Below are 17,902 nucleotides of genomic sequence, written 5' to 3'. Positions count from 1 at the left end.
CTAACCATCGCCAGAACCACCATGAAGGAGGGAAAGCATCAATGGGGCCTCCTCTGAAGACCTTGGAGGAGGCGTGGCTTCAAATATCCTGGCACCAGACCATTTACAGGTTTGAAGGTTAAAACCAGCACTTTGAATTGTGGCCAGAAGCATGCAGACAAGCAGTCCAGGGTGTTACAAAACTGGTGATTGTGACGGCTCAGGGAGCAGCCCCCACCCAGAGGCTTAGCAGCTTGCCTTTGGGACCAGCAGCACTCAGTGTATCTTACGCTGAGTGTATCTTAGGACTAGGTCTTCTCTTGGTTCTTATGGTGTGATGCTAGAACCTTGGCCATAACTAGCTTCTCTCAAGGATGATGCTTTGAAGCAAAGCCTTGAAATTGTGGGCAGAGACAACCTGTGGCTTTCTGTGTGCTGTTGGACTCCCTACTCCCATCATCCCCTGGGAGTCCAGCAAGTTCCCAGAGGGCCACAGGTTCTCCACCTGTGCTCTAGATCCTCCCACTTCCTAACCTCCTGGCAATGCCCTGTTGCAACAGATGCCACCTTCTGCTGCACAGCTCTTCTGGGTTCTCTCCTTTCTGCTTGAGCCTAAGCCCTTATTACAGGTTCCTCTGAACCAGAACCCCCTTAGTTCCTGCTTCCACCCCCTTGCTCCTATGTTGGATGGTTTCACACGTTGGCTTCCTGACAAAGGGAATTGCTTGCTTGTTTGAAGCGATGCTGGAGTGGAGCTCTCAGATTGCAGCATCAGACACATTCCTGGGCATATTCCTACTTGCTGGCTGGGCTTCTGACGCAGGGGCCCGGAAAATGTTCTTGACTTTTCCGGAGCAGTAGTTTCTGGGCCTCTAGCAGGGCGAAGTCTCGGACGGCAGTGGGCAAATGCAAAGAGCTGGAACAGCATCAAGGGGAGGGAGCAGGTTTGCCAATGCCAGATGGGACTCCAGATGTGGAAGCTCTTTGGTAACAATGCAGAGCGCTCCAGGCAGACACTTGTTGATGAAATTGAATGTGTGGAAGCTCCTCCTCTGGATGGTGAGGAGCATGCAGTGAGAGAGAGCGCAAAAAAGCATCCTTGTGGTTGTTTCGCGCTAACTCATCCTTAAAAGGGGCTGTGAACAGAAGTAGATTCTTGAGGGAAAACTTCTGGGAAGGGATGCTTCTAGAAAAGAGGTAGCAGAGTATTTTTGTATGTGTTTAAAATACATAACATTTCCTCACCTTGAAGGCTCAGGATGGGTAAGAACATTAATGAAAGCATTTCCTCAAGCTATAAAAAATATTTAAATGTACAGCTAAAGTGTCCTTTCATTAGATATGGTGGATATATTCTCCAGCTTCACTGAGCAGAAGGCATTCTTCTGTTGACTTGGCCAAGAGCTACTGTGAATGGCCAACCTAGAGGCTTCAATCAGGGCCAGTGTTGCGTATTCTTGTTTCTTTTTAGTTTGCTAGTTTGCTAGTTTGCTAGTTTGCTAGTTTGGGCTCCAGTTTCAGGCCATGAGGTTCCCACTTCAAGCTTCAGAGTCCCTGACAAGAAGAAGGGTATTTTGGAGCTGGCAATGAGCCCCTGACAAGATATTCCTGCAACTGTTCACACTTAGTAACACATGAGTCTAACCCTCATGGACAAGAGGACAAGAGCATAGAAACATTTCCATGTCATTCTCCTTTAATTACTTACCACCCCCCTTTCCACCTGCAAAAAAATTAAGTATCCTCAAACATGGGTGATTTCAGCCAATTAATTTATGCAAAATGCATGCAAATACCCAGTCTGCAGAATATGAGTGGCCTGGTTGCAGAATTGAAGTTAGGGTGGTTCTCTAGGCTACATTCAGTTCTTCCAGTAAGCCAGCTGAGAAAATATTTGTTCTGTTGAAGAGGCAAGAAATAAGCCTGTTTAACAGAGACAGGACTGAGACCAATAGTAGCCACTCAGGGGCTGTCCGCTGCGATTTTCCTAGGGGCTTAGTTGCTCAGTCAGCACTGATTCTCTGGATAGCTCCACTGGTAGGGAACAAAGCTGAACAAAGCAGGTTCAGATCCCTGGATGCAGCCTGACTTGGTTGCTGCTGCGACCTTGAAGACTACAGACCGCCTTCAGTTGCAAGCAAAGATCCTGATCGAGTAAATACAAATAATAGGGACAATGAATTAATAATAATAATTTTTATTGATAATAAATAATAGTGATAATGATGATGATAATAATACAATCTAAATGGGGGGGGGGGGAGTTCACATACAAGGGAAATGTGACAGAGAAGGAAGAGGGAGAGGAATAAAACTGAGGCACGGTTCTTATAATGATGAGCTTTGCATAGTTCAGGAGTTGGAGATGCCTGAGGTCGTCTTATGGAACGACTGCCCACCCCACGACCGGTGCCCGGTGACAATATCGTAGACAGAGGAGGAGTAGAATGTGTGTGTGTGGAAGGATAAGGCTTCTACAAAGTGAAACATAATATTGTGCATAGCTGTACAACAGCAGGAAGACATCGATCACTGTTTTCCAGTTTATAGAAGTTTTCACAGCGCAGGGTCAAGAAGACTGGCGTATTATTTAAAGAGAAGTCACCGTGGTGGCGCTCACCCACAGTACGAGTTTTCTCCCAGATTTGCAGTTTGCATGACTGAAGTATATTCTTTTGAGGTTAATGCTGATTCAGCCATAATTTTTGCCATTCTCCGGCCAGTGTGTTCGCTTTCCTTTTCAGGAATTAAAAAAAGCAATCTGGAAAAAAAAGTTTCAGAACAGCTACAGGGATTGGGTGTGTGTGTGTTTCTCAGTGGCAGTTGCGGGGACTGGCCAGTTGTCACCACTGGCATTTGCTGCAAACTTGGGAGACACCCCCCCCCCAAAAAAAGCTCAGTGCTGGAGAGGATATGTGATGGGGGCGCCTTCACACTGGTTGTCTTCCTCCTTTTCTTGCCTCAGATTTGGAACAAAGCACTTCTTTCTCCAATAAGGTCTTTAGATGGATGTGGTGCAGGGAATGTGCCCTTTTTTGCTGCCTTCACGGTGCCATGACTGATGTAGCAGATTCCAGACAGCCCAGGTTAATGATTAGGGTTGGATAATAATAATAAATTTTATTTATATCCCGCCCTCCCCAGCTGGAGCCAGGCTCAGGGCGGCTAACAACAATAAAATAGTACAACATTCTAAAATCGTTTCATTATAAAATTAATTCAAATCAAATTGATGGCAACCATTAGTCTAAAGTTCTGTGAAGATTGCCAAAGGAGGGAGTCAGGCTGTGCCCTGACCAAAGGCCTGGTGGAACAGGCCCTGCGGAAAGATGTCAAGTCCCGCAGGGCCCTAGTCTCTTGTGACAGAGCATTCCACCACAGCCGAAAAAGCCCTGGCTCTAGTTGAGGCCAGCGTAACCTCTCTGTGGCCTGGGACCTTCAGGATGTTTTTATTTGAAGACCGTATGTTCCTCCGTGGGACATACCAGGAGAGGCGGTCCCGTAGGTACGAGGGTCCTAGGCTGTATAGGGCTTTAAAGGTTAAAACCATCACCTTAAACCTGATCCTGTACTCCACTGGGAGCCAGTGCAGCTGGTGTAGCACTGGGTGAATGTGATCTCGCAACGAGGACCCTGTAAGGAGTCTCAACGCGGCATTCTGCACCCGCTGGAGTTTCTGGGTCAGTCTCAAGGGCAGCCCCACGTAGAGGGAGTTACAATAATCCAGTCTGGAGGTGACCGTCGCGTGGATCACAGTGGTTAGGTCAGGGCGAGAGAGGTAAGGAGCCAACTGCTTAGCTTGGCGGAGATGAAAAAATGCCGCCTTTGTTGTAGCTGCAATCTGCACCTCCATGGAAAGGGAGGTGTCGAAGATTACACCCAAACTCTTAACGGATGGTGCTGGCACTAATTGTGCCCCCGCAAGAGATGGGAGTTGCCCCCCCCCAATCCCATATTGTCCCGTCCCAGCCAAAGGACCTCTGTCTTCGAAGGATTTAACTTCAGCTGGCTCCCACATAACCATCCAGCCACAGCACAAAACACACTGCACAACTATCGTTGTGGCTACAAATTAGAACCCAATTTGAATTGGTGTTTGGTGGACCAAATTTTAAATGCGTTTCCAACCTGTTTTGGTGTAGATTTGCTAGCAAGAAACCTTGTAAATTGTCATTCCTTTTAAACAAAGACTTCTTCACATCTCTTGCAGTTTCCAGGGTTCTTTGAGGGAAGCCACTATAGTGCCCTTGGATCCAAGCCAGTTTGAAGATCTAGTGTGGATTCATCCTAAACTCACTCCTTCTGTTCTAGAGCTGAGATGTTGTGTGGTCTTTGTACTAGCATCTGTTCTGAATTTTCTTCTTTTTTTCTCTCTCTCTCTCCTCTATTCAGGTGTGTTTGACAATTGCTCCCACGTTGCCAGTGACAGGGGCTGGACTCTTGGCATCCGCACGCAGGAGAACACTGGGAAGAAGGATGCCCGTTTCTTCTTCTCACTCCGGACAGACCGCTTCAAGAGATCTTCCACCATATCGGTACCACACCGCTATGAACTCAATACGTGGGCTCATGTGGCCGCCACCTACAACGGGAAGCAGATGCTGCTGTACCTGAACGGGGAACGGGTGGCCCGTAGTTCCCAGCAGTCTGGGGCCCTCCACAGTCCCTTCATGGCTTCTTGCCGCACCTTGATTCTGGGAGGTGACAGCTCGGAGGACGGGCACCACTTCCGTGGCCACCTGGCTCTGCTGGCCATTTGGAATGCTGCTTTACCCCAGGAGAAACTCCAGAGAGCTTTCTTGAGAAAGGTTGAAGACAGAGAAGCTACCATGGTGCTCAGTGCAAGGTTCAGCCGCCTGGAGCAGCAATGGGTAACATTCAAAGACGGTGCCTACCCGCTGGTGGAGTCCTTCCAAGCGCCAGAGCCTCCGGTTTTCTCACCGCTCGTGCCCCCACTCTGTGGGCAGACCGTCTGCGACAACGTGGAGTTGATCTCCTACTACAACAGCCACTGGCCACTGAGGAATGAGAAGGTGGTCCGTTACCGGGTCGTCAACATTCATGACGATGAGGGGCTCCATCCTACTGTCAGCCAGGAGCAGATTGCCCACCAGCACCGGGTGCTGAGCGGGGCCTTTGGCCGCTATAACATCACCTGGCAACTGAGCGTACACAAGGTGCAGAGCTCCTTGCTCCGCCACCGCGTGGTCCTGATGAACTGTGAGCCCGGCAAGATTGGCAATGAATACTGTGACCCCGAGTGCGAGCACCCGCTGACTGGCTACGACGGGGGGGACTGCCGCCGGCTGGGGCGTTGCTACGACTGGGTGCGGCGGGATGGGGTTTGCAACATGGAATGCAACAACATGCTTGACAATTTTGACGACGGGGACTGTTGCAACCCCAGAGTGACCAACGTGAAGAAGACGTGCTTTGACCCTGAATCTCCACACCGGTAAGTTGTGGGCGGACGAGGGAGGGAGGGAGGGCCCTGCCCTCCTGCCTGGAGACTCCTAGGCACCAAAGCCCATTGCAATGAAGTCCACAGGATCATGTCCATTGATTCCCCTCTCATACTACTCATTTCTCTGGGTTTAGGCTAATGCGAACAGTGGTCCGCACTGACTACTGCTGATGCAGTGCTAGCAGTGCGCTGGAAGGGAGAGAGATGTTTGCCGATGGGGGTGGGGGTGGGGTGGGAGGAGGAGAAAGGAATAAATGTGTCTGAGGCTGGCTACCTGCAGAGAGCCTGTGGTCCTCCGTCTTCCGTTAGACTCCCGCTTCCCTTGGCTCCAGCCAGCATGGCCAGTGATGATGGGTGTTGTAGTCCAATGGCTTCTGGAGGTTCACAGGTTTCCAATACCTGCTTCTGCCCTGTTTCAGGTTCAGACATTTAACGGCTTTATAGTACTTAAAATGTTTACCACCTCTGTATTGAAACTTAAGTTTGGCAATGGTGTGCTTAATTATTTGTTTAGAGATCTCTGGGCTCTCATGGGAAGGGAGAATGACTGCTGAAGCTGATTTCATGTCTGTAATTTGAATACCCCTCGTGTTGTTTTGTAGACTCAGCCAGTGAATGTGGAGACTCCTTAAACGGTGATGTGCGTCTCCTGGCCAATTGACACTGAAGTCTTCCGCATAGAGCTGTTAATATTCACACACACACACACACACACCAACCGCCACCAAGGGGCCTGCTAGTATCCAAAAGTAAAGATGAGTGTCAGCGAGAGTTTTTTGGGATTTCTTCAGGTCCAGTAGAAAGCCTTTCTGGAATGATTTAGCTAGCATTTTTGTTGGCAAGTTCTGGTGAAATTGTTAGTGTTGTTAAATGAATATATTGTTTTTAGTTTTCTTTGGCTTGGTCAGGGCCATTATTTTAGGAAATAGGAATTGTTCCTGTTCAGAGCGAGAGGCCATGGAAGCCGAAGGCTCCATCGCCCTGCAGTCCAAACAAGCCTGGAAGAGGCCGTGGGGGAGACGACTCCAAGAGCCAGAGACCCTGGGCTGCCAAGGGTAACATTGTGGGGAGAGAAGCAGGCTTGGGGTTTATTTTTATTTTTTTAATTTCTCTGGTACAGAGTTTAAAATGTGATTCTTACATTACAACCAACCCCCCCCCCAAAGAAAAAAAAACGAGTGCCCTTTCATATCCCAGAGAAAAAGAGACTTCTGGCCTGTATACAGTCTTCTGCTACCTGGAATGCTCAATGCCTTGGATCTAAATATATATTTGGATGAGAATTCATTTCATAAGAAAGAAAACGAGGGAAGAGTCTTGTTGCAGGAGATAACAGTACTGCAAATAGTTCTTTAGCAAACAAAGAGGCATTTATGCATTTATGTTGGATTCTTTATGGTAAGCACCATATTAAAGCATGTGATGATTTTAGGTTCTTGGTTGTACAGTTTTGATGATGATGACTTCCTAGACTCCACTCTAGTACAAGTCCACCCTCCTCTGTGCAAAGAAATAAGTAAGAGCATAAAATAGTCTGAAAATTATAATATAATATAATATAATATAATATAATATAATATAATATAATAATAATCAACCTACCTGTAAATGTCACACATCTGGGCAATTAAGCATTTACATTCCCTGACCAATAGCTGCTGGAGTTTGTACTGCTGGAAGGAGCTTCAGTCAGCATCAGTGCTCCTAACTTACAGATCTCTAGTAACTATTCCATGCATCTCGGTCCAGTTACGGAAAACCAAAGTCACATTCAGCCTCCCATGTATGCATCACTTGATAAATTGAGATGGCATTCTCATTGTGCACTAGAAAAGGTGCAACTGAGTGAGACCTTCTTTGCTTTGAATAGAATGTGAACAAAGCGCTGCACGTGTCAAGGCAACCCTCCATCCACATTCTTCTGGGAGGTGCAGATAAGTTCTATAAACAGGTGCACTGTACTGTGTTTCAGCTTGTGAATAAGAGTAGAGTATGGCTATCCTAGATTAAAAAACAACATCTATGACCCAGGAAATTGAATGACGCAGGTGGGCATTGCCATAATCATAAATCTAATATAGCATTAAAGTGCATTATAACCTGCATTCATTTAATCCATGCACTGTTCTTGGGGTCACTGTTTCTCCTGTGCAAAGAGTGGGAATTGAATCTGCCTGAGGCCCAGACAGTGATCCCAAGACAGAGCCGGGACTCACACCTAAGGCTCAGAGGTGCAAGACTCTATCCCACATTTCACACTGCCTGACAGAATGATTCACACTGATCATTCGAAAAAGAAAAATGAAAAGAAAAGAGAAATTCAATGCATAGAACGGAATTGCACATACTGTATCTTTTTGGGTTCCCTCCAAATTCCATGGTTGTTTTGCTGAAGTCTTTCATTTTGTTTTGAAATGTTACTTAATGCAAAATCTGGTGGCAATGATGAGATGTGTAGATACTCCACAAATCACTTTTCAAGGCTTAAAAAAATTCCTTTGATTCTTTTCTCAAGTAGGGACCTCCTAGTTTCTCACCAGAATTTCACATATGGCAAAACATGGTGATAGCTCCACCTAAAATGAAAGGTCAGTTCAAGATGTTGATATCTATTGCCCAGTTCCCTTAATCCGAAGTCCTGAAACTTTGCTGGACACCTGCTTGTCTTTCTGGTGATGTCATCCTCTTGAGCTGTGGCAGGAAGAGGCTGGCTCCCTGCCGGCTATCCATTCAGCATCTCACTGAGGCAACCATGGGAGGTTATAATGTAAATACCAAGAGCTCTAATGCTGGAAATTCTCTGTTGTGCTTTTGGAGGGCCTGCCACTTAAAAGGATTTTTACTACCCTTTTCGATTTGTGTGCATTTATAAACTGTCTGCTGGCGAATTTGCACGCCAGACTCAAGCAGCTCCCGAGCCATTAAGGTCTCTGGGTCAATAGGCTGCCTTTTAAAAAATCTATTAAGTTCCATTTGCAGGGGATTACCGCTTGTGTGATTGATTCTGTCTACCAGCTACCATTAAAAAACACCAAACAAAACAAGCCCCAAGGAGCCAGAGCAATAAGATGCAGACTGGGCTAGATTTATCGCCGGAGGAAAACGATATTCCATTATGTGGTTGCAACTGAAGTTTCTCTCATTATCTCACACACAGACACATGTGGAACAACAACAACAACAATGTATTTTTTATTATAATCACAGTTCATCCCATCCTAATTTCAAGAAGTAAAGGTCGTGTGCACAGTTCTCGGCCTTTTGGCTAAGATCAAGTGTCGTAGGTGTCGCTCAAGGTGTTTCATGGCCCAAACATAAGTCTTTTGCAGGCTTGTACAACATGTAGCCAACTAAAAAGAGCATAGCCACTGGGGCAAGGGCAGGCAATAAAATAACTTTTCCAACTATCATTTCAAAATACATTCACCCCTTCTCCCTAAACATCACCCCGTTCAATTGCCAATTTCTGCTATGGCTTTTATACATTGCTATAACCTGTCTTCAAAATAATTGAGCAGAGTAAATCCTCTTTTACCTATCAGTAATGGTTATTCATCCATTTTGAAACATTTCCTTCTGATACCTCTTGAGCAACATTTTGCCTGAGAAAAACAGACCTTGCCTCCTCCCAGACAACACACACAAATTCCTCCCTGGCCTTGAACAGGGCTGCCTGGCATCTGGCCCCAGTAATAAACAATTCATCCTCACTGGGGCTGCATGCAGAGGGTGAAAATGAAACCCCTAGAATATATATATTTTTGTATAAATATATAATATGCATTCCCCCCCGTCTAAAACACTACCAATCTCCCAGTGTCTCCCACCCTTCACATTTCACCAAATTTAATCCTCAGTTTTACATACAACCAGCTCATTATTAAATAAACATAATCCATATCCCCACAAACTCTAAGCTTGATAGAGAATCAGAGAATTGTAGAGTTGGAAGGGACCCCAAGGGTCATCTAGTCCAACCCCTGCAAGGCAGGAATCTCAGCTAAAGCATCCATGACAGATGGCCATCCAGCCTCTGCATAAAAACCAATAATAATAATAATAATAATAATAATAATAATAATAATAATAATAATAATAATAATTACCCCGCCCATCTGGCTGGGTTTCCAAGGAAGGAGAGTCCATCACCTCCTGAGAGAGACCATTGTGGGGGTTGTTACTTAGGTGGGAATGATCACCACGATGATTGTGGCAAGGAGATTATATGTTTGTTCTTTGTCTCACATTTTGTGGAGACTTAGCTTATTCTTGACTCAGCAAGGTCTGCTGTGCCAGAGTAAAGCAAAGCAGTTAACAACAGGGCAACTGGGAAGGTGAACTTAAGCCTTATATTTTACTTTATGTAACTGTAAAGTATTTAGGCAGCTGGGGTAGAGCTGTAGATAGCTTTGGATTTAAGTTCTTCCTGGGTTTTGTAGCACAGTGAGTGACCTGGAGCCTAATTCTCCAGGAGGTGGCAAACCTTTGTCTGGGCTCTTCCGCTTCAGATTTTTGGAAGGAGCTCTCATGACTGAATGTTCCTGCATTCAAACAATGACCTCAAAACATCCTGCAGGTAGAAAAATTAAATACCAGGAGAGAAAGGTTTTAGCTTAGCCTTCTCACTGACACGGCAGTTTTCTTCATATGGGGATTTTAATTTTCTCTTTTTTTTGTATGGAGAAAGTTAGTCATGTGAACTGAAGAGCATTGTGGTAAACTCTCCATGGTGAGGGGAAAAAAGGGAAGACTTGTGACAGGCTTACAAAATGGTGTCGTGCACAGCTTAGCAAGTTAAAGGTAAAGGTACCCCTAACTGTTAGGTCCAGTCACAGACGACTCTGGGGTTGTGGCGCTCATCTTGCTTTACTGGCCGAGGGAGCCGACGTCTGTCCACAGACAGTTTTTCTGGGTCATGTGGCCAGCATGACTAAGCCACTTCTGGTGAACCAGAGCAGCACACGGAAACGCCGCTTACCTTCCCGCTGGAGCAGTACCTATTTATCTACTTGCGCTTTGACGTGCTTTTGAACTGCTAGGTTGGCAGGAGCTGGGACCAAGCAACGGGAGCTCACCCCGTCATGGGGATTCAAACCGCCGACCTTCTGATAGGCCAATCCTAGGCTCTGTGCTTTAGACCACAGTGCCACCAAGTCAGCAAGTTAGCAGTTGGTATTAGTCTCTATTCCTCCTCAGTAGATGCTGGTTCAGAAAGTAAGTAGATTATTTGGAGTGGGCAAGTGCACCAATTGGGGTGACAGGGGCCTTGGCATTTTGAAGTGATGTGGTAGATGTGGCAATGGGCACCTGGCTTTCATTGGTATAGAGGAAGACTGAAGTTCCCCAATGTGAGACATTGGTGTGATGTCAGCAAACTAAAGGGCATGGGCCACCACACTTTATTTCTGCTGCTTTCTGTAGAGCAGAGTCGTGGAATCTTTCTGTTTCTCAGTGGAAGACTACCCAGAACCTCTTATTGGCCAGTGCCCTCTTGCATGTTCCATGGTGTGTAGAATGCTGAGATTCAGGGACTCGCCATTTTAAGAACACACGAGTGATCAAAATGTATTTTATACCTAGTGAAAGGCACTGAGGGCTCCTCCAGAGACCTGTTCATTGAGTGTTATTGTAGAACACACCCAAAATGAAATGTGTGTGGGACGTATGTTTGCACGTTATCTGGGCGTGCTTTTTCCTCCGCTGAGCTGCTTTCCATGCAGGAGATTTATAGTGTGTGAAGAGGCTGTCAGTACGCTGCCCTTTGTACTGAAAAGAACATTTGCAATGTGGTGGCTATCGACTAGGGTCAGCCAAATACTTCTGCGTCCTGTTCAGACACAGGTCAGGCGGCTCCTCTTGAGACACGTCTCGGACTTTATTAGTCTGTCTCCCGACTTGTCTCTTTGAATCAGTGTCGTTTTGCTTCCAGTTGGTGTCCCTTGCCCTTCTCTTTCCTTTCCATAATTCTTAGCTTTGCTGTTCTCCTCTCTGTTTTTCCAGGGGGGCAGGAAGTGTGTGTGGCTGGAGTTCAGGGCTGCGCCTCACAGCCTCCCTCCTTGGCCAGCAGTGGCGTAGCGTGGGTTGTCAGCACCCGGGGCAAGGCAAGTAATTTGCGCCCCCTAACCCGTGGATTTGCGCCCCCTAACCCGTGGATTTGCGCCCCTAACCCTAACCCCCAGATGTTGCGCTTGGTGCGGCCGGCCCCCCCTGCACCCCCCACGCTACGCCACTGTTGGCCAGCACTCCTGGCTCCAACCTGCGGTCCTTCTTACCCTCCCTTCTAGAGCAGATGGGCCTCTCCCCAAAACACCTGAGATTTTCCTCTTGGGGATGGTAACAACGGAGGTCCCCAAAAAACGCCAAAGAGTTTATTATTATACGCCGCCACCACCACAGCTAGAACCTTATTGGCACAAAGGTGGAGAACAAATATAGTCCCCACTAAGGAAGAATGACAGTGCAAATTGTTCAAATGTGCTGAACTGGCTGGTCTTGCGAACAGGATAAGAGAAAATGAAGATAAGGAATATAAGGAGGAATAGAAAATGTTTAGTGAATATTTTAAGAACCGGTATAGACAGATACATAGCTTTGCTGGTCTCCAGTGAATCCAGCAGAGTTGAAATAGTTAATTGAATAGATAACAAGTTGGGTGATTAAAAAGATGTGGCTTACGTGGAGTAGCAGAAAAGCAAAGGAACCAGGGAAAGTGTGGAAGGGACGTCATATGGTATATGTATATATGCTGTATTTGGTACGAAGTTGTAAGTGGGACAGGGGAAGGGAAGGGGGGGTTAAATATGCTCTCTGCTCCTGTTTTCGAAAATGCAAATATAAATAAATAAATAAAAATAGAGAAGATGGGCCTCTCTGCCGCTCATGCTGCAACATGATAGGGCTCGGTGGGGTGGTCCTGAGACCAGACCCTCTGCTCTCAAAAGGAATCTCAAACTTGCAGGAGCTCTGGGAGACCCTCTTTTGCCACGAGAAGAGGTGCGCTTCCTTTGTATTCAACCGGGTACTGACCATGATTTGGATTACTGGCAAAATGCCACCATTTTCCCACCATGCAAATGGTGAGTACGAAAGGGTGCTCAGAAATGACAAAGTAGGAACAAAGCTCCAGAATGTGGCCTATAAGGATTGTGACAGGTCCATGTTGTCTTTTTCTTCTGTTTTGTATTTTCCCCCTCCTGCCTGCTCTTCACTCTTGTTCCTGTGCTTTTGTCTGCACTCCTCCCTTCCTTGCACCTGCTTTCCTGCCCTGATTTGGTTACAAAATCTCTCTCGACATTGATTATGACACCACCATGATCTGTGAACTGCTGACAGCCAGATGGATCTCTTGCACCCAAGCCCAGTCTCTGACTCATGCCCATGTGCGCACTGCCATATACTGGCCGAGATCCTGACAGTTGGAGACTCCTATGTTTGAGGAGTCTGGGAAAGCAACGGAAAGGGGACAGCCTAGAAGCTGTTATCAATTCGGTTTTATAGGAGGGTGGGTAGAAATTAAGTCAGACTTAATAATAATGTTGTCCAGAGATCTAAGCACATGATGAATGTCTACTCCATCTGTTGCTCGTAAAGTGATCGTAAGTCCTGGCACGCAGAAGGGCAAGTAAGAGGAGAGTGTGGCAAGATGTGCACCGAGTTGTGAGGAGCAGCACAGGGCAGAGAACAAAAGGCTTTGCAAGTCATAATTGTGGGATGTAAACACAGGAGCAGTCAGTGACAACATTCCTAGAGTGTACATGTTAGAACATGGGGAGGGATGTTAGTCCAGCAAGCAGGTAAACTTCCTGGGGACAGACTTCCTCCACATGTGACCAGAGGTGGGTGTGGCCTCACCTGTGCAGGTAAATGATAAAAGCACAGGGCAGCGAGGCATTCTCTCTCTCTGCCATCTTCCTTCGATGAGGAAACATCTAAGGATGCCCTCTTGGCTCTCAGCCAAGAGAGGAGATAAGGACTATCTTGCTACAAGATAGATTCTAAGTGTATGTAACCTTTTTTAAGCTGTCTCCCTTCTGGGATCATACTGTGAACAGAACATGAGTAAACTATTTTATGCTTTTATAAAGACTGTGTCGTGTCTTGTATTTTAAGAGGGAACAAAGGGGAAATTACCAGAGTAATTATTATAGAGGTTCTAGCGAACCTGTGCAAGCGTTACCGTTGCAAACTTAAAGGGGAATGTCTATAAACTCTGCTGATATATTGTTAGCAGAAGTTGGATAAGGATATAATTAGTCAATATATCCTCTCCTGCACCCCTGAACATTCCCACAATAATGTGGGCACAACCAGAGGTGGAATGTCCCTTGCAGATGGCTTGCTTGTAGAAGACATGGGTGTCCCAGGTGCTGGACCTAGGGGAAAACTGCATGTTACAAGGTCAGATCCATGATCAGCCTTCCCAAAGTTTTCTGTAATTCCAAAATGTAGCCTCATATGTATTTGTGTTCAGTCTCCCCCCACTCCACCCCATTGTGGTCCTGATCCAGATGGCCCTTCCAAAGGCACTGATAGCACCAGAGAAGCACCAGAGTGGTGAAGATCTTGTTGCTGGCTCTCTTTCATGGCGGTCCATAGCGGTGGGAAAATAATGAGCGTAAATGTTTGTGAGGGGAGGCGGGAGTCCTGTGCCCCCTTCTGCAGATGAACCACTAAAGGGTTCGAAGAGCTTTGACTGAATCAGAAGTCCTGCTGCCCCTTCACTTTAGGACAGCAGTTTTCGGACACTTGCCCCAGGAAGTTCCTCAGAAGCTGGTTGGGGATTCTCAGTGAGCAGATAAGTAAAGGCAGACATGCTTTTCGGGGGGAGAACTATTTTCCATTATTACTGAGCTTCTTCTGCAATGCACAACCTAGGAGAGTTACAGGCAAAACAGGAAGGCACCGTCCCTACCTCTCTGCTAAAGGCTTGCTTACTGGGTCACAGGGCAGCATCTTGGTGCTCTTGTGAGATCTCACTGGAAGCAGCCCCTACCTCTGCTTCTCTAGCAGCAGCAACAGGGGTGGGCGACCACCCTGCAGGTTTCTGCCACCCAAGGCAGCTGCCTCAGTCCACCTCATGAGTGGGCTGGCCCTGGTTAAAGGCCCTGGATCCTCTGCAGCACTCAGGGTCCTTGGGTGGACTTGCAAGGGATTCCTCAGTAGAAAACATTGATGTCGGAAGACAGAAAGTTTGAAACCCTTGTTTAAAGGGATGACCGCTCCGGCAGGGGAGTGAAGTAGTGACCCTTAACTCTGAATTGGGTGCGCTGAGTTGGTAGTCTCTTTGGGACACTTCAAGTGTTCTACTCACATGTAAAAGCAGCACACACCTGTGATCTTCCAGGGTGTCTCCATAAGTACACCTTCCAACCTGTGGTGTGTGACTGGTGCTGGTGGGCATAATGTTCTCTCTATTCTTTTAGACCTGAGCAGAATGCCTTTGTGTAATCTTAATTCTGCCTTGGGGCAATGGTGAGATGCAAGGGAGCACAGAACTCTTGGACCTTTAAGATTCCTTCCTCCTAGTGGAGGGAGGATTTCTCTCTCTCTCTTTTTGACCGGAGGAGCTTGTCGTGCAGGCATGCAAGAAGGTGCACCTGCTGAGACTTCCTCTTCAATACAGTTGTTGAAAGCATAGAAGCCCTGAGATTCTCTGTATCGGACCACCTTACCCTCCTTCCTCTGCTTAAAGCCAAGAACCAGAATAAGAGCTGGAACTCAGGGAGAGACTCAATGTGTGTACAACAGGCATAGCAAAGGAAAGGTTTTATCTCAAGGTGCCCACTGCTGCCAGCCATGGACTTTAGAGCAAAACATCTGTCTCTGGTGTGCATGTGTGCCTGTTCATGCAAACGTGTGTTTGTGCACTTCGTTACAAAGTTATCTTGTAGCGCAGAAGTGAAATTTGAAAGAGAACCCAAGAAGGCACAATATGATAATTGGCTCCAGCTGTTCACTCCCTTATTCCCTTGCACAGATGTTTCCACGGCTAGGAGGCTCTTCCCAGCTTTGCACGGTGCATCTGGAAATTGCTGTCTTCCATCTGGGGAGGCGCCCCAGGTTGGCAACAAGCAGAAGAATTATTGTCAGTTTTGCTTTTTTTGTTCTAAGCTCAATTAAAAACAATTGTTGTGTCTTTATCCTCTTCTCCGGGTTACCAAGTTGCTAAATTAGTGTTTCAAATTAGTGAAAATCTTGCCACATTCTACCGTCTTGCATGTGTGAATAATTGTCAGATAAACACAGCACCCCTGGAAGGAGCTTCCTATTCTGTAATCCTCCTTTTAAGCAACTAATAAAGGTATGGGAGCCCTGCCCGCCTCTTGCATCTGGCTGCCTTGTTAATTTCCCCCAGATGGAGCAAGAGGAAGAAGAGGCAGAAATCGGGGAGGGGCCTCACTGTCTACATCTGTGAGAATGGACTGGCAGCACATCTGAAGAATGTGTTTTCAGCGCCCTTTCAGTATTATGTATGACTTCAGCCCTAGAGAAGAATCTGGGTCAGAAAGAACCTCACCACCCAGGTCACCATCTGGGCGCTTGCTATCCACCATGTAGCTTCTGGGAACGTCTGAGAGAATAGCTTTTAGCTGTCCCTGGAGGACATGAACTAGATGAATGATGAACTGGGAAACCAGGTTTCATCAAAGGTATTTTCCTTTATAGCCCCGCTTGCATAAAAGGATGCATGGTTCAAAACTGGTCTCCCTTTTCTCCATACGTAAGGGGGAAAAGCAAGTAAGGCTCTTCTACCAGCCTCACAAACCTGTCTGTGTAGAACCTGCATGGACTGTCCGGGTTTTAACACTATGTGAAATGACACCATAATCTTAATGCCATGCTCGTGACTGCGTTGTATAACATTGAAACCTATTTTTAGTTTTTTTAAAAATGATGAACTGGATGGCATTTTGATGGTGAGTGCCAGAAGAAGCAGGCTGATCTTCTGAAGCTGCTGACCCCTTTGTCCAGAGACTTAAGTGACCAGCATGACTGATTTCTCTGGGATGCAAAGTCTTCACAACGTGATTCAGACTCCTGTCTGTCCCGTCCCCCTCATGTCGCTCATGTTTTGCTGCAGTTTTGTTTTTGAAGAAGATGAGCAGCAGCAGCAGCAACAACAAAACACACTCTGAATCTAGTTTAACTAGATCATATATAGAATTGTAGGGACCCCAGGGTCATCGAGTGCAACCCCCCAGCAATGCAGGAATCTTTTGCTCGACATGGGGCTTGAACCCACAACACTGAGCTTAAGTGTCTCATGCTCTACCAACTTAGCTATCCCACGTTGTGCTGAAGCAGACCCATTGCCTGCCTCCACAGCACAGCCCTGTTGCATAGCCAGATTGGCTGCCTATGGGGTGGGCAACCTGAAATTGTGTCCCATAGTTACAGAGATCTTGCATTTTGTGCTAAAAAATGGTAGGTAATAATTTTACCCAGCCCTACTGTGAGAAGCAAGTTTAGCTCATCTTCACCCATCTCATACTGTTTCCAGGAGGGAAAAGGAGGAGAAGCTGGTGTTGGAGATCCAGTTAGTCCTCAGGTGTTGTGGCTGTCTTTGGAAACATGTTGACCAGTTTCTCTGACAGCAGCTATCTTGAGATCAGTAGCTGTTGAAAGAGTTGGTAGTTGTAACTGCCAAGGACCAGAAAGATGGATTTGGGGGAAGCGGTGCTCACTGGCAGCTTTCCCCCTTTTTACTCCTGCAGAAAGACTGCAATGTGTCTTGAAGGACACAGGACTGGTGCAGGCTGTGATCCTACGTGTGGTTGTATAGGAGTAAGCTCCACTTAACATGCCCAGGACTGGATTGTTAACTAAGGGTGAAATTCAATGCCATTTGTTTTCTTAGCACAAGCTTGCCCAACTTAATTACCTCTCTTCACCCCACACAGTGTTCCGGGATTTCTCCCCACCCTCCAGAGTGGATTTGGGGGAGGCACAGGGGGAGGAGAGGGGAGGGAAACCCTGTTATGCTAGTGGGAGTCCTTGTGGTGGCTTCTTCCAGCAGAATGGGGTGGCTGAATCCGGTTCTCTCCCACAAGGCATTTGTCTCTGACTTTTTCCTCTCAAACTTTTTTTTTTTAAATGATATTTATTAGAAGTTTAAAAATTACAGAAAAAAGAAAAAGGAAAAAGGAAAAACAATAAAAAGTTTAACAAAACATACATTACAATGACAATTACAATACATAAAAAAAACAAAGAAAAAGGAATATAGAAACATAAAAAGGCAATACAACAATGCAGAGAAAAAAAGAAAAAGAAAAGAAAAACAAAACAAAACACTAAACACACTCGTCCAATATTCCATATCTTTACCTTTCATTAACTTGTTTCATCGACCTCCTCACACCTCCCTTTTTTGTATTATATTTCAGTTAACTATTTCAGCAAATTCTTTCCATCTTTCTCAATTTTCGTTCTATAATTTATCTTAACGGTCTAACCTTA

General features: G+C 46.3%; 1 protein-coding gene across 1 annotated transcript in view; it reads left to right on the top strand.

Annotated features, from left to right (window-relative positions):
* The window catches only part of PAPPA2 (pappalysin 2), a 128,570-nt gene that overhangs the window by 14,678 nt on the left and 95,990 nt on the right, over positions 1–17,902 (top strand). The window contains exon 2 of the mRNA XM_083446232.1: positions 4,372–5,434. Within this exon, the coding sequence (XP_083302358.1) occupies positions 4,372–5,434 (1,063 nt within the window). The remainder of the gene's footprint in view (positions 1–4,371; positions 5,435–17,902) is intronic.

Source organism: Podarcis tiliguerta, assembly GCF_965153285.1.
Source record: "Podarcis tiliguerta genome assembly, chromosome: 6".
Taxonomy (NCBI): domain Eukaryota; kingdom Metazoa; phylum Chordata; class Lepidosauria; order Squamata; family Lacertidae; genus Podarcis; species Podarcis tiliguerta.
Note: the sequence above shows the minus strand (reverse complement) of the source record. Positions and strands in the feature narration are given on the sequence as shown.